This window comes from Gambusia affinis, linkage group LG06 (assembly GCF_019740435.1).
Source record: "Gambusia affinis linkage group LG06, SWU_Gaff_1.0, whole genome shotgun sequence".
NCBI classification, from domain to species: domain Eukaryota; kingdom Metazoa; phylum Chordata; class Actinopteri; order Cyprinodontiformes; family Poeciliidae; genus Gambusia; species Gambusia affinis.
Genome location: NC_057873.1, coordinates 12,693,056 through 12,716,173, shown reverse-complemented (window position 1 = coordinate 12,716,173; position 23,118 = coordinate 12,693,056). Strand labels below are relative to the sequence as shown.

The 23,118-nt window shown below is 39.8% G+C and overlaps 1 protein-coding gene across 3 annotated transcripts; it reads left to right on the top strand.

The window, feature by feature from the left end:
• The first annotated feature begins 1,092 nt into the window (after positions 1–1,092).
• slc6a4a (solute carrier family 6 member 4a) lies at positions 1,093–22,347 on the top strand. Of its 3 annotated transcripts, none has more exons than XM_044118908.1 (14): positions 1,093–1,569; positions 9,572–10,464; positions 12,385–12,519; positions 12,918–13,140; positions 14,012–14,150; positions 14,706–14,840; positions 14,940–15,043; positions 15,683–15,810; positions 15,899–16,011; positions 17,423–17,554; positions 18,633–18,732; positions 18,915–19,015; positions 19,123–19,290; positions 20,811–22,347. In XM_044118908.1, exons 2-14 carry the CDS (start codon positions 9,996–9,998, stop codon positions 20,883–20,885), a joined length of 2,022 nt encoding a protein of 673 aa, XP_043974843.1. In that variant the 5' UTR covers positions 1,093–1,569; positions 9,572–9,995; the 3' UTR covers positions 20,886–22,347. The 3 variants fall into 3 exon arrangements, with proteins under 3 accessions (XP_043974843.1, XP_043974844.1, XP_043974845.1); XM_044118909.1 differs by lacking the exon at positions 1,093–1,569 and adding an exon at positions 5,491–5,649; XM_044118910.1 differs by lacking the exon at positions 1,093–1,569 and adding an exon at positions 7,886–8,080.
• The last annotated feature ends 771 nt before the right edge of the window (positions 22,348–23,118 follow it).

Below are 23,118 nucleotides of genomic sequence, written 5' to 3'. Positions count from 1 at the left end.
AAGTCCCAACCTGACTGTGAACCCAGGACGCACTTGTGGTGAGGCGGCTTCCCTAGTGCCTGTTCAAAACACTGGAGATGAGAGCTTTTCACCAAGTGAAAAACATTTGTGTTGAACTTTCCTTCCTTTTTAACTGTAATTTAGCTACCTCTGTTAAAACATTTGACATAAAAAAATTGAAGCATGTAAATATTTTATCTCCAAGTCGGATACAATTGTGCATCAAGATCCATTTGATCCTTTGTTTCCTCTGACAACTATGGCTTTGGCTAAAGGATGCCGGTAAACACAGCCTGAAAAGACAGGTAAAGTATATAATTAATCAGATGTATCATTATTTTAGGTATGTAGAAGGAAAGATGCGTAAGGTAAAGTTTTGTTGTGTGTGTGCACGCTCATTAAACAAGTTATTAGCATTAATGTTTAACCAGTTTGTCAGGTAAAGATGGAAAACCTGAAATGATTTCATGATTTTAGTTTTTACCTCAAAAGCCTGGAAAATTGAAAGGAATGTGTACACTTTTAAGATCCTCTAAACCTCGCCGTCTCCTTTAACAGTAACTATATGCGTGTTTGCAATTTATGAAACTAGTGTTTCATGGGGTTTTCTCTAGTGAATGGAGTCCGAAGGGACTGGTGGTTGTTACATTTATAGGTGCAGGACGCAGAACAAAGCCCTGCTGTGAACTTACGAACCCATGCAGCCGGGCTTACGAGTTCTGACGTCAAAAATGAGTCTTATGATGGTTTCAAAGAAGCAGCTATTTGTGTCTGACAAGAAGAATTAGCCCATCACTGAACCATACAGGACCAGTCACTACGCAACAGGCCTCGTAGCTGTCTGCCAATTTCTCTTTTTCTCTGCTGCCTCCTCTTTGTTGTTTGTGTGTGTCTGCAGTGACGGGGATTAACCCAGTGCGTCGGCTGATGCTGATTGGAATGACGGTCAACACCCGAGCGCAGCCACAGCACAAAGAGGGCATGGCTGCCCTCACGGTTACTGTGTTTTCTGTTTCAGCCCCAAATGTTGTTCCCTCCACCCCTTCTCTCTGCTTTTAATTCACACACACACACACAAAATGAAGGCTAAGTTGATTCCACTGTACTACTGTACCTGGCAGGAAGCCACTTGGCTCTGAGGGTTGCAGGTGGTTGGAAATGGGTTACTTTGACCAGGGCACAGACCGTCTGAGTTCAAAAGGCTTTCTGCAGTTTACATCATATCTCACATTTTTCTGATTTAATTACCTCTGCTATGTTCATACTGATGTTTTCCCTACACCTTTTGTGTATATTTGTAAATATGTGTCAAGCTGTCCTGGATTAGGGGCAAGGATCTTGTTTTAAAGCTCTGTGTGGGAGTGTGTGTGTGCACGAGAAGGCGCACACGCATGCTTCAGAATGTGTGTTTGCGTCTTAAGCCCGACCGAGCAGAATACGGCCTGCTGTAAGCCCAGGCATGTGGGATTTGTGTGATTGGGTTTAGTCCACGCTGATAGGCGACGTCTTGGGCTCTGGATGACCAGACACTCCATGGACGACGCAGACTGCCCTGCTAAAAATACCAAGGTAAGGCCTCACAGTCACCCTGACTGGACTCATTAAACGCAGGTTCGCCATTACCAGTTGTACACTTGAATTGTGTTGCAGGACCTGATGTGTTGTTTTTAAATTCGGTCTTCTTTTAACACTACATCTGAAATCACAGCATGAAACTTGTTATTTAGAATATAAATTTTATCTGGATGTGTGGGGTTTTTTTTAAGGTTACGGGGTTTCTAGGTTTTAAAACTGTTAAGTATTTGCTTTTAGCTAATCTGAACGATTAGTGCGAGGTTACGTTTCACACTCTTATGACCCGGCTCTGCCTGAGGGGTGACGGGGTCTTCATGTTCTGTTGAAAATGCGATTTCTGGGCATTAAGCTGTTCATTTTCTGAGGAACTCCTGTCATAATTAACACAACGCCGGTCATAACCTTTTAACCTCCCCCAGGCTGGGCCTCTGCCGCTTTTCAAAGTGAATTCTCTGTAGCGCAACGCTTGAGATTTTAACCTCAGGAATCTTGCGAGAATGGAAATGTCAACATGGGGTCACCGGGGTGTTATGATCTTCTTAGAGCAGGAAAAGAATATGGCAGCAATTTGCAAGCAAATATTGGGTCTCATGCGAATAATGGGGTTAAGGTTTATAGTCACTGCAGCTCTAACAGTCACATTACTGCTCTAAGTTCTTAGTCTTTGCATCTTATGGAAAATTAAATTAAACAACTACAACATTACTTATCAGTTTTCAAAGTCACCACTTTATATTTTTATGTCATATATTATTATTATGTTTTTTTTTTTTACTTTTTTCAACAGAAATAGTCTCACCTACTTGTCACAGGTAAATCAGCCAATTAGCTGCTTCATCAGTACACACTTGGTGAGACATTGGGTCTTATCTTTTAAGATATGTGGCAAAATGAATAAAGAGAACTCATTCTGTTTTAGAATTGATAACTGGAATATTCAGTATTTGTGTGTAACTTTGGATTCACAAGGATGAAAGGTCGTCATGTTCCCAGTTTTTATAATTTTAAATGCAGCGACTTAAAAGGTAAGTGTCTGATCACTAGTTTCTGGCTGTATTAACCTAATCTGTGAACTGACTCTTGAACGGTCCTCTTTAGGTACAAAGATAATTACTTCAGCTTTGTTTCTTTTCAGGTGGAGAAGATTATGGAACATCCATGCGTTGATGTTGTTTTTCTAAGCATCTGTTCAGTGCTGCGTATCATCTGTGCAGTTATGATAACTAATCTTATTACTTATTATAGCCTGAGCTAGCGGGAGCATGTATATATTAAAGAGGAGGAGCCCCACGTGTGAATTGTCTCCGCCCCGATGAGAAGTTATTTATTAACACAAAGAAATTCTTGTTCTCAGATTCGAACCAGTCAAGTAGTGACCCGGCTCTCCAGTTGCTTCAACAGTATGTAATTGTCAGCCATGTTAAATTCTGCGCTGAGGTCCAACATGGCCAGCACTGAGATTCTTCCACAGTCTGTATTTATGTGACTGTCATCGAACACCTTGATAAGGCCAGTCTCAGTACAGCGGTGAGCACAGAAACCTGCATGTAATAACTTGAGATTTACATATTTAATTGCTCTGATTTGCTCAGATGACCATTCTGCTGTTCCTTGGCATTTTTTTGAACAAAAGTCCGTATTCATTTCTTTTGACTAGTAGGTAAAACTGAGGACACAAAACAAAATCTCATCACTGAAATTGCTCTTGGATGCATAATTTTATTGTGCTTGATGTATATTTATTCTGATTATTTTTCTGTGTCATCTCTGAGCCTCTAGATTACTCCTGCCAGCTTTATTCATTGATTTGAATTTCAATCTGACATTTAAGCTTAAACACTGAAGAGGTTAGAGGGACAAATTAATTCATGTCTTACAAGAATGTTTTTGCAAGCTGTGCAAGAATTGATAATGAAAAGGAGAACGATTTCAGACAATTTTGTTATAATAAAGGCCAAAGGCCATAATGTGCTTTTCCCATGTTACCTAACTTCTCGTGCAACTACACCGTCAAGAGAATTAATCTGTGCTTCAGGGCAGGATGCGGTGAACTCCGCTTGCCACCGAAAATGTGTTTTCACATCTGCTTATCAGGCCTTTTCAATACAGAATGTACAAAAAAACCTGTTTTTCTTTTCCTCTGGGAGTAGTTTCCTCATAAAGTAGTACAAGTTCCTTTGGCTTGTTAGGCGATGTTTGTGCAGATGTGGTGGCAGCGCTGCCTTTCAGACTCTCAACCATAGTTTTCTCCTCTCATCTCATCGTTAGTTGTTTATTTTACAATTGGCCCTAGCTTGGAATTGGATGATGTCAAGAAGGCACAGGATGTTATAGGAGAAAACAAGGATTTTAATTATTAGGGTTCAGAAGATGTTTTGTCTTTCATGTATTTGCGCGTTCGACATGTGTGCGTGTGTGTGTGTGTGTGTATGCGTGTTTGTGTACTGAAATATTGTACATTTTAGCAGCTTTTCCACACATAAACAGAGCTCCTCGGACATAAGTTTTTCTGGTCGACTTTAACATGGATAATCAAATCTGACAAGTTGATTTAATGACACATATTAGTTTATCACTCCTTCATAAAGGCAGAAATGTCAGCTAGATGCAATGAAGAAAAGGTTCCAGTTTTAAAAGCTTTGAACCTACTTCATCTTTTACTGAAGTGGTCAAAGCTTCAGGTAAAAATGTTGGAAAATCAAAATCCCGGAGCCACACATTTCACATGGCCTGTTTTAAATATTTTGTACAGATCCCATAGAGAAAAGCAATTACTGTACATATCAGGATTTGTTTGACAATTCATCCAGTGTTCGGGGTTTTCTTTAATGTTATCTTTTCTTCAGCTTTTTTACAGGAATTAATCTGAGATGACCACAAGAAGAAGGTTCATTTTGTGTTTGTGTCAAAGAACCGAGTTTTTCTGGTTTTCGAGAGCAGACTAGCAGATTTTCAGCAAAAATGCTCTGGGATTTGAAATAACTTATGAAGCCATTTCCAGGAAAAAACAAACCCACCACAGCATTATATATCCTCCACTTTTTTAATGGTGGATAACAGGTGCTTTTACAGATGCTTGTGCTATGTTTTATTACAACTTAGAGTCTTTGTTGCAGTCTTAGTCTCATCAGGCTAAAGCCAGCAGTTCCAGTCAAAATGCTAGTAGAATAGACGTCAGTCCACATGTCTGCATTTGTGACGGAAGGACAAAGAGGGCTTTCTCTTGTCATGTGTCCAAAAGTCAAAACAGTCACCATTTGCATAGACACACAGGTTAATTTTCAGAACATTTTTGCTGCATACCTGTTTTCTTTCAGTCTTGCACTGATGACTACTAGAGGTTAATACATCTCTGCTTAACCCGACTGATATTTTCTCATGTCTGTCCCGATTTAAAAGTGTGGCTGAAAGACTTTGGCAACTGAATCATGTTATATTGCCAACCCAGGTAATCAGGAGGTCATGGAATATGAATGAAATGTTCCAGTCAATTTAAGAAGATAAAGTTAAAATTCATCAAATGCTTTGATTTATTTCATCAGAATCATCAGGGGAGCCAATGAGAGTTTTTTTTTTCCTCCTCCCAAAAATATTTACTCAGATTCAAGGAAATCATGTTTAAGACAAATGTACTGACTGTCAGATTGGAGTCAATCTTCAAAAAGTCGTGCTTTCGTTATTAGATCCAAATCAAACAGAAAAAGGGAAAGTTGGCTCACAGTGCTGGAAAGTGTGCGTTTGTCTGAAGTCCAGACATTTTTTAGGAAAGCCCCTGGGAGTTGTCGTGTGATAAGAGCGTTATCTTTCCACACCCTCTCCTTACGTCTGCAGTCTGTCCTGCAGGGCGTTACGTGTTTAATACGGTTTTGATTTGTTGTCGCATCACAGAAACACGGAACAGGCACCAACTGAGATCTGGTCGGGATTTTAGAGGAAATACTTTCTACTCGGGCACTCATTAAACATTTCACCAGCGACCATTACCTCGGTCCCACCGTGTGATTGCAGACCTGCAGTCGTTTATGCAACATGGACATGCGTGACAGCGTGAACCTTGAGAGCAGAAGCTGTTTGGTAAAGTGTCGGCTTTCATGTCCTTGAGCTTTTCATAGATTATATCACAGTCCAGATGGAAATGTTTTACTTTTACCTTCATGACATTTATTTCAATTTCTAAGGAAACTCAGAAAAGGACTTTATTAGGAAAAAAAAGAAGCTTTGGGTGAAACTTGTGCTGAAATAGTTGGGATCCTCATCATGTTTCTAGATGTCCATAAGTGGCTACGCTTTTTAATAAAGTCACAATCCCCACATGGAGTTCCCACATGGTTTCACTTAAAGAACCAAAGCTCAGAGTAAAGAAGCAGTGAATATTTCACAGAAATAAAAATAAATGAGCTTTTCTTTCTCTTTCCTCCCATTAATCATATTATGACCTCCACCCTTTTTTGGAAACTGAGGGCCCAAAATAGTTGTATTGCCTTGTTCATAGGGGCGGCCCTTCAAGAAACAGTGACTTTTACTGTAAGTGTGTTTTTATTTGATCGACCAGCACAAAAATAGCAAGTAATTGAAAAAGGAAAATAATGGAAGTTGTTTACACAGGTATCAATCTGAATTTACTGTGAGAGCCCTAAATAAAATCAAGAGAAACGTAAACACTACATAGAATCCCCAGGCAAATGATTTACTCTCAGTATGGATGCAATGTTTGTGTTGGTCGTGTCGTGTTATGGCTTTATTTTATTGCTTGTGAACATTCACAGAATGAACTTTGCCTCTGCTAACACACTGAAGTTTATGGCCTTGGAAGTGATGTTTTCCAGAGACAACCCACTAGTTGTCTCACCCTCTGTCCTTTGGTATGAAGGAGATGCTTGGGAATCTGTAGGCAGATGCAGCAATGCTGGCTCTCTGAGGGGGTATCTGCATGTCATCTGCTCATTTGCATTGGATATCATGTATATTAGTAAATCTGGCTGAGGGGCTTTCACCTCAATGTTGCTTGGATATGTTTTATTTTCTCCTTAAAATGTGACATGAGATTTGAATGACAGGTCCTGATCAAAATTAACAGCAACGTTTTTGTACCTTATTACTGAAGGCCAATTTAATCTCATTCAGATTAATTGATTGACTGGGCAGTTTCACTTTCAGAGGTTTTGCTCCAAAGAGAACAACTTCTCTTTTGTCGGTATTTAAAAGCAGGAACTGGAGTCATACGGGTTGTTGTGTCTTTCAGCTGCAATTACATCAAAAGACGGTTCTACAAAGTACTGACATTCCTTGAGGTATAATTTATCATTTTTCCTTGTCACAATTACGTACCACATTGTATTGGTCCATCACATGAAGTAGCATCAAGATAAAGTGTGTGGTTGTAACATAGCGACAAAAAGTTGCAGATACATTTGCGAGGCAGTGAATCTCTACTGATTGCTGTTCCCACACACAAAGAATTCCTAGGCTTCTCTGGATTACAGTCATAATTTTAAAGCTATTACTCAAGTGGAAGACAAATTCTCAATTTCCAGCAATAACCTGGAGGAGTGCAGTTATGGAGAACAAGTGGGATGGGGGGAGTTATAATTCCTGGAAGAAACCCTCTGACTACCTTTTTAAATTAGCTTGAAGATGCAGACTTTGATTTTATGTGGGTTAGTTTATTCCAAAAAAAAATGCACTTATGATGAAGTCATTTTTAAATGAAAAAAAACAAAAAAACAATAATGGAATTAGAAAATTGTCCAAAAGGCTCAAAATAATAAGGAGAAAAGTTTCACGTTTGAAGAGCAGGTGTGCGTGAGTAAATGTAAAGTGGATGGGAGAAAAAAGTAGGAATAGAGATCAAAGTATAACAGGTGGGAACAGGGAAGAAAGGAAAAACATGAAGGGGAAAAACAGAGGGTAGGGTCTCCAGAGCAGGGCTGGTGTCTAGTGTCTCTCCGTCTGCAGCGTCCCGAACATTGCCAAACATCTCCAGGAGGTTTGGGTTTCCCCTGTCTGCACTGTGAGACTCTGTGCTTTAATGTGAGCTCTGCCATGACCGTACCGTGTCAGAGCCACGCCACACTTCATGGCTTCTGTTTGTCTTATTATTCCATCAAGCCAAGCATCTGATACTGTGATGTGCAGGTCTGTGCCTGCAGCACGCTCCTGCATTGTCTGAGTGAGTGCATCCATGCATCCATCCATCCATCTACGCATATGTCTGAGCTGCTGCGGGTCTCTGTATAAAGCATGCGTGTGTGTGCGAGTGTGTGTTCCAAGCCAGTGAGAGAGGGGCAACAAGGGAGGGAGAGGGAGGGAGGGAGAAATGAGAGAGGCAGGAGAGCTCAATGGGCAAACACGACGTCCTGATGAGCAAGTGAGGCTGTTTCTCTGGCAAGTTTTTGCCGTACCTCAGGATTCTTTAAGTTTTAAGTAGAAGTTGTTGCTGCTGCTCTTTGCACTTTACTACTTTTTTTCTACAGGTCCTTTCCTCTTCTTCTGTTTCCATCTTAAGGTAAAGTATGCATCTCAGTCAAGATGAAACAGTTTTGGTGTTTTAAACTTTTTCGTGTATTTGCCATTTAGGGTGAAGTGTTTGAAAGAATGTCTAGTGTAGGTTAGGATGAGATATTGGACGATTCAGAAACAGTACAGCTCACTATGGGGTTTCTATATTGTCTTGTAATAGTTACTCGCATATTTTATTTATTTATTTATTTAAATAAAAATGCTTACATATTTTTATTTAAACAACCATAAGAAACTGTTGCTTTACTAACCATAAGAAACTGTGTTTTTCTGCTGTTAAAACTGGAAAAAACGCATTTAATATCTGTATAAATTATGCATGCTGTTTATTTATTTATTTAATAATTCATGAGATATGGGATACATGTTTCTTAGTCTGCCTCTTAGTTGCTTAGTTGGCCATGGCAGTTTAAGTTTTTTCTGAATTAAAAAAAAAAAAAAAATTCTATTACGAATGAGCCAATAGATGTTGAGTGTAAACAAAAATTGTTTTCATTTGCATATTCAATCTCTAAAAAACAATATTTTTATCTTCTAACTTCTTGTGCTTTAAATAAAAATAAATAGACATATTTTTTTTTGTTCCATTTCAAATTGAAGAATCTTATTCTGAGTGGAAAAGACACTAAAACGTGTGTTAAAAGTTACAGTTGCAGAATGATCAACTTAGTCAAGTAAAAATATAACTTTGTTTGAATACAGTTATGTACACAATATCTTCTTGTCTGTTTATTTTAACAGAAAGTTAAAAGTTTGGGTTTTTTTCAACTACTTTTTAAAGTAGCTATTCATCAAGTTAAATAGCTATTTTTTATTTTGAGTTTAATAAAACCAGTCAGGACTAACACATAATAATGTCAATCATTCTGTCTATACCTAAAGTGCACTTTAGGTGTTTTTTTTTTTTTTTTCCCGGTGAATCTAACATGTGGTGGAGTTTAAAATACTGAATGATGTGTTTTCCAAGAATTGCATTTCCTAGTTTGTTTGTTTTTGTTGTTGTTGTTATGCTCTGTCAGAAATGGTGCAGACGGCTGTATTCTCCATGCTTTCTCTATGACACACCTTTAATTACAAGAATGCTTAAAATAGTTATGCAACTGACATCTTACATGAAACTCTGAAGAAAGCACAACGGTGGGTAAATTGACTTGTCCAAACACAATCCTCCTCAATTTGTGTTTTTAGGATTAAGCAAATACTAAAACGGTGAGACAAAAACTTTATTCTTCATCTGACTACTACGATGGGCTGGCATGCCGCCAAGAGTTCACCCCATCTCTTTCCAAATGTTCACTGGAGATATGCACCAACGGAGCTGTTAGCTGACAAAGAATATGTGTGGATAGACAGATGTACTGTACAAGCGTTTTTATCCTGTCGAATAGAAAGCATCATTTCAAAGTTTGCTGAGGATTGAATGATGCAGATAAACTTTCTGTTTTGAATGATTTTGTTTTTTGTCTGTGTGTTGCAGTTTGCTCTACTGCCAAGTGTCTCAGAAGACGAACTATTTGTGGAGAAGAGCCAAGATTGTTGCAACTTTTGCATTCCCTACATTCTCCTCAAGCCACTTTCTCATCTTGAACACCCTTCTTTGCCTCTCTTGCTCAACAGATGCTCCAACATTCAATTGTCTCCCATACACGCCCATCTGCCCTCATTTCTATCATTTAGCACCCTTCCTCTTTCCCGCTTATCTTTTACCTGTCCAAAAAGGACAGATTTTATTCCCCACAGAACTGTCCCACAGTGTGTCCACACCCTTCCCTAGCTCCCCTTATCCTTCTGGCCCCCTCATGGGCACCGTATCAGCCAACAGCGCCAGATTCCCTTCATCGTCACTGAGAAGCTCTCTCCACCCCTAACTGCTTTGCCAACATCAACACCAACACAGCCCAATGGAGACAAAAGATATGATGATGAGTAGCATGTCAACAATGGACAAAGAGGAGAACGGGGGAGAGCTGGGCAAAGGGAGGGAGGAAATAGAGGGGCAAGAGGAGGAGACACAACAGGAAAATGGTAGATTGGTTCTGGCTGATGGTCTCGGAGATAGAGGACCAAAGAGCTTGACCTCTGGTTCCGGTCAGCAGGTGTCCAATGGCTACACAACCTCCTCCCCTCAGAGTCCCAGAGAGGGATCGGCACCGGGATCGGCTGCAGGGGCAGCGCCCGGGCCCACGGGTGGAACTGGGTTAACGGGGCCTCTAGGAGGTCTGAGAACTCTGGTGGTCCAGCAGACCAGCTTAGAGAGGCCCAGAGAGACCTGGAGCAAGAAGATGGACTTCCTGTTGTCTGTGATTGGCTATGCTGTGGATCTCGGAAACGTCTGGCGATTCCCATACATCTGCTACCAGAATGGAGGAGGTAAGATTTCATGAGATGTTTGGAAGAAGATGAATAATGGTCAGGTAGGAGGGTTAGTCGTGAAGTGAAAGGAAGAGGGAAGCATTTAAGCTTCCATGTAAAAGGTGAACAATTTCACATTGGAATGTAGACAGCACCACAGAAAGCCTCTAGGTCAGATTAATGAATGGGCAGTTTTTTCATTGGCAACATTTTTAACATAAATGATACAAAAAAGAAAAAAAAAAGTGCCATATGCTTAGTTGTTCATGAGTAACTTGTTTTGTGCCAAATCTCAGGAATAACAAAGGTAAGTTTGTGCTTCCACAAAGCCTATGTTACCTAACTTGCTCTCTACTGCACAATCCACACCTAGCGCCAAACGAGGCCTCCCTTTTTATTGAATTTGCAATAATAAAATCTTTGTAATTTCCTGTGTTCCATGCATGTGTGCGTGCCACCGGCGAGGTAAGAGATCGAGACCGGGAGACACTTGATAGAGGCAACAGTATTAATTGTGCTTTTTATGAGCGCGCCCTGAATCTCAGTGCCTCTCCATGCTTAATAACCTGTCTTCCAGGCAGCTGCTCAATCAACCTCTTATCTTCTCTTTCATGTCACAAAGAGGCTCTGAGCATGCAAGTACACTCTGCCCTGTTGCACACGTGCCCACAAACTAAGTTTGTGATCAGACAGCAGAGAAGGAGGCATTAGATCTGTCCAAACATCTAATGTGCCTCTTCTCTGCACTGTGCTTGGCCCCATAATAAGTTTTTTTTTTTTTTTTTAACTTTGTTAAATTTCTTTCCACTACCAAATCCCAGCACTCATAATTAATTTATTCAGAAAAGTGAACAGTTGATACAGTTTAAACCAAAGCAGATGTGAAACCTTTTTTTTCTTGTTATTTGACATAAAATCAGACTAAACCTTTCCTGATTGAGCCAGTTAGTATTAACAGCGTTACTGTTATATGTTGCTAAATGTCTGAGCAAAGTAACTAAATTATCTCTCTAATAGTTCTAAATCAGTAGCTTATATGCACTAGCACTACTGGGCCTTTAAACAATTTGGGAACAGCAAGATGATGATCTTATAGCTTTGGAAACTTCCTATAGGCTAATTCATAGCATAGAGTTAAATGAAGGGGAAACTTGGATTATTTTAAGGAAGCACTTCCTGGTATGACAGTGTGGATATATTAAAAGAAATCATGCCATAAATGAGAACTGTGGATTGCCAAGAGACTGTTTTATTGGTGGGTACAACATAAGATGCCAAGTTAACTGCTAACAATAAAACCCTATGATGGCTTTCATATAGCTTAAAGGCACTGCTAGCAACTGTGCCTTGCCAAATGAGAGGGGGAAGAAAGAAATTAACCAACAACCCTGCATTTGCAAAATGACTGCTTGACATGAGCCACAGTTTTGACCATTGCCTTTAAAGAAAGTCTGTGATCAACATCTGACTTTGAAGAAAGTTCCAACAAATTCTTCAAGAAATAATCTTTTATTTTAGACATTTTGTAAATGGAAATATCCTTAGTCGTCCTAACATTAAGTTAGAAAAGTCTAACTTAATGTAATGCCATTGGATGAAAGGGCGACGTACAGCCTTCACAGTTCACCAGTCCATCACAGGGCAACGCAGAGACAAACAGAACAGTTATGGACACACACTCAGACCTAAGGGTAACTTGTAGCGGCCAATTAAGCTAACACAGCTGATGTACCCAGAGGAAACCAACAGGGATTTTTTTTTGTGGGTTAACGGGTTTTTTCTTCTAACATTTTAGAAGAAAAAATGTTAGAAGAACCTTATTCATTAGCAGAGATGAATATGGTATTTGAGAGAAACAAGTAGTGAAATAATTGCTTATCTGCTACTTTTTTTTGGTTTCTGCATCTATTCTTCCTCCATGTCTTTTCTTCCCTCCAGGTGCCTTTTTGCTGCCCTACCTGTTGATGGCTGTGTTTGGAGGAGTACCTCTCTTCTATATGGAGCTAGCGCTAGGCCAGTTCCACCGCAGCGGCTGCATCTCCATCTGGAAACACATCTGCCCCATCTTCAAAGGTAACTGAAGGCGCAGGGTTGCAGGTAGCAAACCACTCCGACATGAAGAGCTTGTAGAATGAACAAGAAGAACTGTGAGGGTCTGACGGACAGCCCGTTTCACCTCTTTGCCCCTCTTTGGTTTAATCCCTTGGTTCCTTGTATTTCTTGATAGATGTACCAACTCTCTGTTATGGAAATTGTCACATTTTCATGCCAAATGCCAGGTGCTTAGAAACAAGATAGTATGTAAATTTGCGTTGTTTGGAAATGCCACCCTGATATCAAACACGGACTTGAATAAGTTTGGACACACTCATCTCTTTGAAGGACTTTGATTGACTGCCGTCACGTAATGAAACACTTTTTTTTTTTAACCTTATGATCGCTTCTAAAAATATTTTTCTCCACTCACTCAGGAATTGGCTTTGCCATCTGCATCATAGCCCTTTACATCGCCTTCTACTACAACACCATCATGGCCTGGGCCCTCTACTACCTACTGTCATCTTTTCGACCCACCCTGCCTTGGACGACCTGCACCAACAGCTGGAACACGGCCAACTGCAACCTCTACTTGTCCTCGGACCACAATGTGTCCTGGTCCAACTCGTCCACGTCCCCCGCCGAGGAGTTCTATACGTAAGTGCATGTAAGTCAGATGTTGAGACGTGCAGAGAGAGAGAGAGAGAGAGAGAGAGAGAGAGAGCCAAGCATCAAGAATGGCGTCCAGAAAAGTGATGGCAGTGGTCTGTTTTGGTGTTTAGGAGTTCTGATAACATTACAAGCATTGAAGAAAAAAAAAAAATTCAATTCCTTCTACCTTGCAGGAGGATGCTAACAGCATTTCAGTGTGGTATAATGATGATTACTTCAAGTCAGGGTTTTTTCCCCCCAAATGTTTCTTTCAGGAAAAAGGTTTTGTCGATGTCTCTGCTGTGAATCTCCTCAGTCTTATCAGACTCTCTCCGCACCGCCTCCAAGGCCTTCCATCGAGGGAAAGTCAGGCTTCGTTCACGGCTGACTTCTCCTAATGCGCGTTTCAAAGAAACAAATTCCTCAACTCCGTCTGGCGCCAGAATTTCCTGTTTTCAGCTTAAATCCCACAGCTGCATTATCATCCAAGTTCTGTGAGCTTAACCTGTGACCGGATATCAACCTTACAATTAATTTGAAACTCTTTTTTTTTTTTTTTTTCCACGAAGCACTTTTTTCTCCTTGGCTTCTTGACATGAAGGGTTTGAGACTGCCAAGGCAGTCTGCTGTGCACTCAGATGAACTCTGTACTCATTGAGTTACTTTTTCTAGCCATCCATATTTGATTAATAATATATATTTTTCCACTTTCTGTCCCAAATGGTTCCCTTTTGTACAGTCTTATTGTACTTTCTCCATCACATTTTCTTTCTTCAAACCAGAGTTTGAAGAGTTCCAAGAATCCCTGGTTGTTTTTCCTCTCAGCTTCCTTCCTCCTAGCTCACAAGTTCTCCCATCTTTTGCGACCTCTTGCCAGGCGCCACGTGCTCCAGGTCCACCTGTCCCCAGGTCTGCACCAGCTGGGATCCATCAGCTGGCAGCTGGCCCTCTGCTTGCTCTTCATCTTCACCATCGTCTACTTCAGCATCTGGAAGGGAGTCAAGACGTCTGGAAAGGTAACGGACGGGGCGCCTGCGTGGCTGATGGGGTTGTCAGTTAGAGTCGATGGATGCATGTGTGGATGGCGAAAGAGGCAGAGAGAATGTGGAAACTCATGTTATCACGTTACCCTTGTCATCATCCATCATCAGTCTGTTGATAGCAAGCCCAACATGTTACAGTAAAATCAACAGGTTTGGCCTTAAATTTGGAGAAATAATCACATGAAGTGTTGGCCTTAGATTAAGGTTCACCTGAAGTTGTATGCACTTGATTTTCCTTGTAGCCATTATTCTAATCCCTATTTATGATTTGTTGATTTAAAAAAACCCATGCATCTCTAATTCAATTAAGCTTAATTTAATTTAGAGTGCACCATTGTTTTTTTATTACTCCTGATGAGTCTACCTTATATAGTGTGATAAGTGATCACAATCTACAAACACATAACAGCAGTTTTATAGAGAAAGAAATTCCTTTGTTTTCAGTATTTACACTGCTATAAAAGTAATTCCTGAGTATGAACAGATGGAAGTTGATCTGTCTGTTTTGTTGCTTCCCGTACATGTTAGGTAGTATGGGTGACTGCAACATTTCCGTATCTGGTTCTCCTGGTGCTTCTCATTCGAGGGGCCACGCTGCCAGGGGCGTGGAGGGGCGTCGTCTTCTATCTCAAACCTGATTGGGAGAAGCTGCTTAGCACGACGGTCAGCTGGATTTTCTATTCCGAGTTCTCGTCAAACACGGCCTGCCTTTTTTCTGACACTCCATTAATCAGCATGACTAACTTTTGAATTTGGTCAAAGGTATGGATCGATGCAGCAGCTCAGATCTTCTTCTCCTTGGGTCCTGGCTTCGGTGTGCTGCTCGCCTTTGCCAGCTACAACCCTTTTCACAACAACTGCTACAAGTAAGAATCAGCATTCAGAGTTTATATAGGCTCACCAAAGCAAACACACCTCTGTTACAATGTGTAGTTTACATCACATAAGAAGAGGAAATTTTATCACTGAAAAAGAAACGATTCTGCTTCTGTAAAATAAATAAACAAATAAATCAAAAACTCATTGCAGTGCACTGATTGCATAAGTATGTTGAAACCTTCCACTAATACTTTTTGGATGGATTTTTGGATTCAGTTCCAACATTCAGTTATTTTTAGTGTTTTTTAGTCACAGACCATTAAAATTCTCCTACAAAGGTTTGGGAGACCTTATCCAGGCCTGGAGGTTTTCCTGTGAGGGAAAAGGGTTCTGCAGTGCAACCCAATCCCTGATCTACACATGAAAATACAGGATGTTGTTGTCACATGTACTGTGCAACTCATCCACTACCGGACAGATATTGACTACCTTTCTATACTAGGATAAAATTTTAAATGTGCAAAAGCTTAATGATGGTCTCCCTATCGTCCATTAACAACAACTTAGCATTTTAGCAGCTTTATGCTCATATTTGAGAGCTGCCTTAGTAGCCTATCCTCTAAAATGACCAGTTCTTCACTAATAATAACTCTTTTTAAAGCTTTGTTCTTTTATTTTCCTGTTAGAGATGCGCTGGTCACGAGCTCGGTGAACTGCCTCACCAGCTTCCTGTCTGGTTTTGTCATCTTCACTGTTCTGGGGTACATGGCAGAGATGAGAAAGCAAAATGTGGACGATGTGGCGAAGGATGCAGGTAACATCGCAATCCACACAAAGGTGTTCTGCATTTATTTTCTCGCTGTTTGCTCTCTCCTTATATTTACCCTCACGTCTCCTTTCAGGCCCCAGCTTGTTGTTCATCATTTATGCAGAAGCCATAGCCAACATGCCTGCTGCCACGTTCTTTGCCATCATCTTCTTCCTCATGATCATAATGTTGGGTCTGGACAGCACGGTCAGTCTGCTCATTACTCTAGAAGCGGTCCGCTCTCCTTTCTGTTTTAACCCAATCTGTTGCTGCCTACATCCCAACTCCTGTGTGCTTCATCCAACTCCAAGCAGAGATTTCATGCTTGCCTTGTTCTCCTTCCCCTTGCTTTTGAGAGGCTCAGGTAATCTTTTGTCCTCTCTTCCCTTCTGAATGACAGTCAATGAAAACAATGTGATATGAGTTTCATATCCCCATTTTCTGCAGCCCATCTCCATGAGCCTTTGTTTGTTGGCTCTGAGGCGGCGAGCCAGCGACCCGCCTTGCTCTTATCATGAACTGATAATCAGTTTAGAATCGGCTCTGAGATACAGGAGTTTTATGAGGAGGATCAGGAGGATATTACTGCAGAACGTGTCAGAGTATACAGATTCACATTGAACTGGCTTAAAATTTCATCTCATTCAGTCAGTGTTTACTTTGGATGTAGTGCCTTACAAAAGTCTCCATACCCCTTTTAACATCACAACCACAAATCGGAATGATGTTTATTGTTTTTTTTTTATTATTATTATTATTTTTTGCGACCGATCAACAAAAAGTAGCACACAATTGAGAAGTGGAAGGGAAGTTAAAAAATATTTACAATTTTCTAACCAGTAAAACTCTGAAAAGTGTAGCAGACATTTGTTTTCATCTTCCCTTGTACCAATATCACAAATAGAATAATGTGCTGCCTGTTCCCTTCAAAAGCCACTTAGTTATCTTTCTGTGATTTAATCTCAGTATGAATCCAGCTGTTCTGTAAAAATGTCAGGGTTTTACTAGAAAGACAAAGACACCCCAGAACACAGAAGAAACATCAGGGAGAAAGCTGTGGAGAAGTTTAACAAAGGGTTGGGTTACTGAGCGACATCCAACACTTTGAACAGTTCTCAGAGCAATGACAAGTGCAACTGCAAAACTACCGAGTCTTCTGCCTAAACTTACAGATCTAACAAGAATATAATTTATCTGAGAAACAAAAAGGGATATGGTAACTGTGGAGAAGCACTTCACAAATCTGGCCTTCATTTGTAGGATGAGTGACAAGAAACATCTGATGTTGTTTCTTGCTCATCGATTGCCATGCAGATGAGAAAACATGGAGGAAACAAAGGAACCAAAGAAGAAGGAGCTCTAATATTATTTTTGCAAAGTGTTCTATGTGGAGGAACTTCTCATAACTCTGACCACACAATTGTTTGCTTGAAATATGGAAGAGAAAACCTATTAAAGGCTGCTAAACGTCTGAGACGTTGTGGGGGTGTGATAGAATTTTTTTCTTGTTCTTCTAACTTCTTGTTTTCTTGTCTTTTGCTCATTGTTTTCACTATCCTGCCATTGATCTTATCCCTTTGTTATCCTCCTCACTCCCTGTGTGTCCTCCTCTCTCCAGTTCGCAGGTTTGGAGGGCGTAATTACCGCCATGCTGGATGAGTTCCCTCATTTCCTAGCTAAGAGACGGGAGGGGTTTGTCCTTGGCCTTGTCTGTGTGTGCTACCTTGGGGCTCTGTCCACCCTCACATATGTAAGTTACTGACCTACATTTCCCACAGTTTAAAACCAAAGTAATTATTCAGGTTATCATCTGTTGCTATCAATCAATCAATCAAATTTTATTTGTATAGCACATTTCAGCAGCAAGGCATTTCAAATACGCTTTACATCATATCAAACACAGAAACACAATGCAACATAGAATCAACAATCAAAACATGATATTAAGTCAAGTTCCATCATGAAATTTGTAATTGATTACGTTTCAAATACAACTCTAAACAAGTGGGTTTTTAGTTGAGATTTAAAGGAAGTCAGTGTTTCAGCTGTTTTACAGTTTTCTGGAAGTTTGTTCCAAATTTGTGGTGCATAGATGCTGAATGCTGCTTCTCCTCGTTTGGTTCTGGTTCTGGCTATCTACATGTGTAATGTTACATTAGAAAAACAAAAACAAATTAATTGATCTATTTTCTTGCACAACCATGACTGCTAGAACCAATTTGATTTATTCTTGCTCTGCTCTATCCACTCCAAAATTAGTTGCCATATGTGTGTTTGGGATCATTGCCGTCTTAGATCAACTAATATTCAATTGCCCAATATTTTATCCACTTTTTGCAAAGCAACAGTACCGCCACTAGCAAAGCAGCCCCACAGCATGATACTGCTCCTACCGAGACATTTACACAATAAATTCTGACTTGTGCAGCAAAGTCTTTTTCTTGAATAAATTGACTTGAATTGATTAATTTTATTGCACAATTTCATTCATTCATAACAGATGAATTTATGTCTATCCAGATGCATGTAGATTTTCTCACCAGAACTATAATTATAATGTTAATTTAACACAACAGCTATTTTGTTATATGATTAGAATGGGGAAAAAAAATAAGATTGGATAATATTAGAACAGTGTTTGTACTCCATGTTTTCTCTGAATGAATGACTGTGATACATGTTATTTAGCACAATATGCTGCCAATACCAATGAGCTGTATTTAGATCACAGCAGTGTTAATTATGTCTTTCTTCTTTCGCCCTGATTTCATAATTGCAATTATGGGTGTCTGCTCTCATATTTCTGAATTTCTTTGTGATGCGTTCAGGGAGGAGCATTTGTGGTGAAGCTGTTTGAGGAGTACGCTACGGGTCCTGCCGTCATCACCGTAGTTCTGCTCGAAGTCATCGCTGTGTCCTGGTTCTATGGTGAGAGACGAACAGCAGTCTGTGTGTTTACTACCACAGCTACAACAGAAATCCACTAAAATACTTGTGATAATATTTTTACTTTCCCAAACATTGCATTTGTGTTTCAATTTGATTACAGTGAAAGCACTGTACACTTGATATTTGTGGTTACAGGTTTGTATGCCTGTGTATGTCTATAGGTACCAACCGTTTCTGCAGCGACATCCAGGTCATGCTCGGCTTCTATCCCGGTGTGTTCTGGAGGGTTTGCTGGGTGGCCATCTGTCCCTGCTTCCTTCTGGTCAGTGTTATACATTTAGTGAACCTCATAAGACCTTTGCCAGAGAAAACTGTTCAGGGGAAGCTTTTAATATCGTATCTCCATTTGTTTATTTTGTTCCTACACAGTTCATCATCATCAGTTTCCTGGCGTTCCCTCCAGAGGTCAAGCTGTTCCACTACCAATATCCATCATGGACAACTGTCCTGGGCTACTGCATTGGAGTGTCCTCATTCATTTGTGTGCCTGCTTATATGGTCTACCACTTACTTAACTCTAAGGGAACATTCAAACAGGTACAAAATTAACTTGCAATATCTATCAATTTTGATTCTTGTGTTTGTCGTTGTCCGCAAGTTCTTATCCCATCATGCATCTTCTACTAGTGTCTTTTCACTAACCAGTACGACTCAAGCAACAAGAAGCCGTTGCTCACTGTCAGGGTCTCCCCTCTGCTGCGAACACATGACTTGAGATCAAGATCAAAGGAGAAAGCGCAGACCAGGGATTAGAGAGAAAAAGCAGCATCTAGATCAGACATGTGCACCACGCGCCCAACCACTCATTCACATTGTTATAGCTTGTCACGTTGCCGATGATAAAGTCAAAAAGATTAATAACCTTTCTCAGTCAAATTAATATTTTAGGTATTCGTGAGACAATTATTCAGATTTTTTACGTCTCATATCGACATCATGTTTAGAGTTGTGAGAGTTGACAGAGGGGAGAGGGACATCAAAGAGACTCAGACAGACGTTCTCTGGCTGCTGTCCATTGGTGTCAGCTCACACAAAGGGATCAACATAAGTCAACAAATAGGAGCTTGGCTTTGTGCGCAATCGCGTTGGAGGGAAAGGAGGCAGCAACCTTGTAGATCAGGAGGGCAGACGAGTAAGACCAGGTTTAACTGTTTCTGCATCTGATTATTAACTTAAACACTGATTTAAAACAACAACGTCAGTAATATTAGGCATTTTTGAGGGCTTATGATCAAATTTAGTCTTAGTGTTTTACATACTTCACTAGTGACAATAGTTGACATTTTCACTGTGTTATAAACTCTAAAACCAGAAAGCGTGCCACTCATTTCAACAGAAGATTTATTATTGTTTTTAAACTGCATGAATCTGAGTGTTGTCCTCAGCAACACTGACAATGAACACTACTATATATGGTCACCAGTGTTATTTTCCACAAGACAAAAACTGAAAATAAAATTATTAATAAAAATCTCTCTTAAGTTTGGATTAAATTACTTTTATTTTATATTTTCACCTTTCTTACTTCTAGCAGCAGCTAGTTGTGCTGCATTACTATCACCAGCTTGTATTTGTTCATCGGGAGATTTGACTTCACAATTTTATTTCTGTCCTGTCCTGGCAAGAATTTTAATGAGCACTTACAAGGGTGCAAATATAATAAAATTTCCCATTTCTCAAAATGACATCCAGTTGAAGTCGGTATGAAGTTGGATGATGAAAATAGCATTGAAGAACCCTCACCACTTTAGATCATGTTTTGGGACTGAGTGCACCCAATAGTCAAAAATTAAACAGTGACAGATAAACATTTTGCATACACTGCAAGAGATAATTGTTACATATGCTACTCTTAAAAGCTACCAGTATCTAAATGATATAGAAAAAAAAAGAAAAGAAAAAATATAGTTATAAACTACTCTCTTTTCCTGGGAATCTATTGTTGGGTATCAAATGATATCAATAACAAAATGCAAAGTTGCAGCCTTTGTTACAGTGACGGCAGCAGAAAGAGTTCTTCTTGATTATTTTTCTTATTTGTCTTTCCTTCCCCACAGCGCCTGTTGAAAAGCATCACTCCTCAGCCCAGCACCGAAAACCACAGAGATTTATTTGTGACCAACGCAATCTGACCAAACCCATAGCACAAGACGGCTGAAATCCCAATTACCTGGAGCGCCCTCTTCTGCACATACTGAAAAACTACAGGGCAAAGGGGCTGTCTTTCATCGTTCTCCCATCTTTTCAAACATCTCCTTCCTGTCCCAGTGAGATCTAGAACCAAAACCTGCTTTGGTTCTCCATGCGGATTCGGTTCTCAAGAACATTTATGTTACTTTAAAACATACTTCTGAGTTTTGACGCTCTTTGCTTCGTGACCCTTCCTTTAAAACACAAAAGCGATAAAGTAACATATTTTGTAAACTGTTAGGTCATGTAGACATTAAAAACAGACTCTTAAACAAGGGATGCTGCTCAATTAGGGCAGGTCACATGCAAACACTACTTTCTATTCTCATTACTTATGACTGTAGTCTCATATAATGGTGTAAAGTTATCCATCCCAATATGTAGCAAAATTCAGGTATTTTTACATCTGTTGCTGAAGCCAAATATTCAAGATTTGTTCTGTTGCTGTTTCATAGCTGTTGTTGTGTCATGCTGTGTTGACTGTCAGCCTGTGTTAATCTGATGGAATCTGGAGCGACCGGCAGACTTTTGCAATGAGGTCCCTACACTGTGAAGCACTGTGATATGAGTGCGTGCGTGTGTGTGTGAGTGTCTGTTCGCATGATGGACTGTTATACCATCCTGAGGAAAATGTATCACAGACAGGAAAACCAATCGTGTTCCCTCTGAGATGGCAATATGGGATAAATGTATTTATTTCTGAATGTGTCAGTGCTGTCACTTTGTCTCACCTCGCCCGCTGTTGCACCATCATGGGAAACGCTGCGGAAGGTCCTCATTTGATCTCAGTGGTAGAAGCCAAATCTGGGTCAGAGCTAATACTGTTACCATTATCGCACTCTCAAAAAAAATAAAAATAAAAAAATCAGCATTAAAGCTCTTTATTTTCTACCAAAAAAATAAATAAAAATGTGTGCCTGCCTGCGTGTGCGTGTGTGTGTATGTGTGTTTTTGGGTGTGTGTGTGTGCAGGAGCAGGACATAAAATTTGTGGGAGCACTGTACATCTGCATGTGTAATTACTAGTCCTAATTGGTATTAGTGTAATTTATCGTGTGAAGACCTGCTTCCGCCTTCCATGGACGTGGAGCTGCATGTGCGTTCAGTGCTTGCGTGATTGTCAGAAGCACCTTTCCGTGTGCCTGTCGTGGTGCGCGAGTGTGCGTGTGTGTAGGGGTGTGTGTGGGTGTGTGTGTGTCAGTGATGTGAACTCATGTTGTCTTGTTAAATGCCAAAATATCTCATGAAGAGCGTAATTCTCCCCTTCTCGCCTCTTTCTCTCGCTCGAGCTTATGTAAGATCTATGTATGTCAAACACAGCTGTACTGATAAAACATCTGTATAGAATGAAGATATATAAATATATGGGAAATAATAAATAATAATAAAGATATATGGAAATTAACATCTGCTGCGTGTAAGTTTATTAACTTTTACATCTACAAGTAAAGTCTTGTCTTCTTTTTACCTGATTTTGAGGAGCTGATATTCAGTAAATAATTCAAATAAAAAACAAATATCTACATTTAGATTGAAGTACATCATTTGCTTCCCCTATTTCGTTTACTAACTAAGAAAACTGGGTTTCTGTGTCCTGCCATATTTATGTCCATAGAAAGTCGTAGTAAATAAAGTCAATTTACATCAACTTTTGTAAAAGGAAATACATTTTTAAAATTATTCTCATAAATTTGTTGCCACAAAATACATTATATAGAAATTCACGATTAAAAGGTTTGATATTCCTTTCTTTTCAAACACAAAGTTGAAATATGGCACTAATTCAGGAATTAACAGTCTATTTAAGAGTACATACAAATGTGTCTCTATTATTTTGGCATAACAGACAAATCTACTAACCCTGTTTTTCTTTTTAATGACCATAGGTCAGATTTAAATAACATTTTTAGGGAAATACAGTATTGCTTTGGAGAGATGATTGTAACAAAACCATAAATTGTATTTTAAACGTCTTGATTAGTGACAGGAATGAATTAACTTTATTGATTCCTTCATTTATTCCTTCTGATTCAAACAGTAAATGTAGGGTTGCCAGCTAAGTTCCCATAATTTCCAAACCAAAAGGTTACTAAATGTCTCCAACTCTATGAAGTGGTGCTCATGAAGAGCAACATCTCTATTAACTCTTCCTATCAACTGTGTAATTACTAACAGT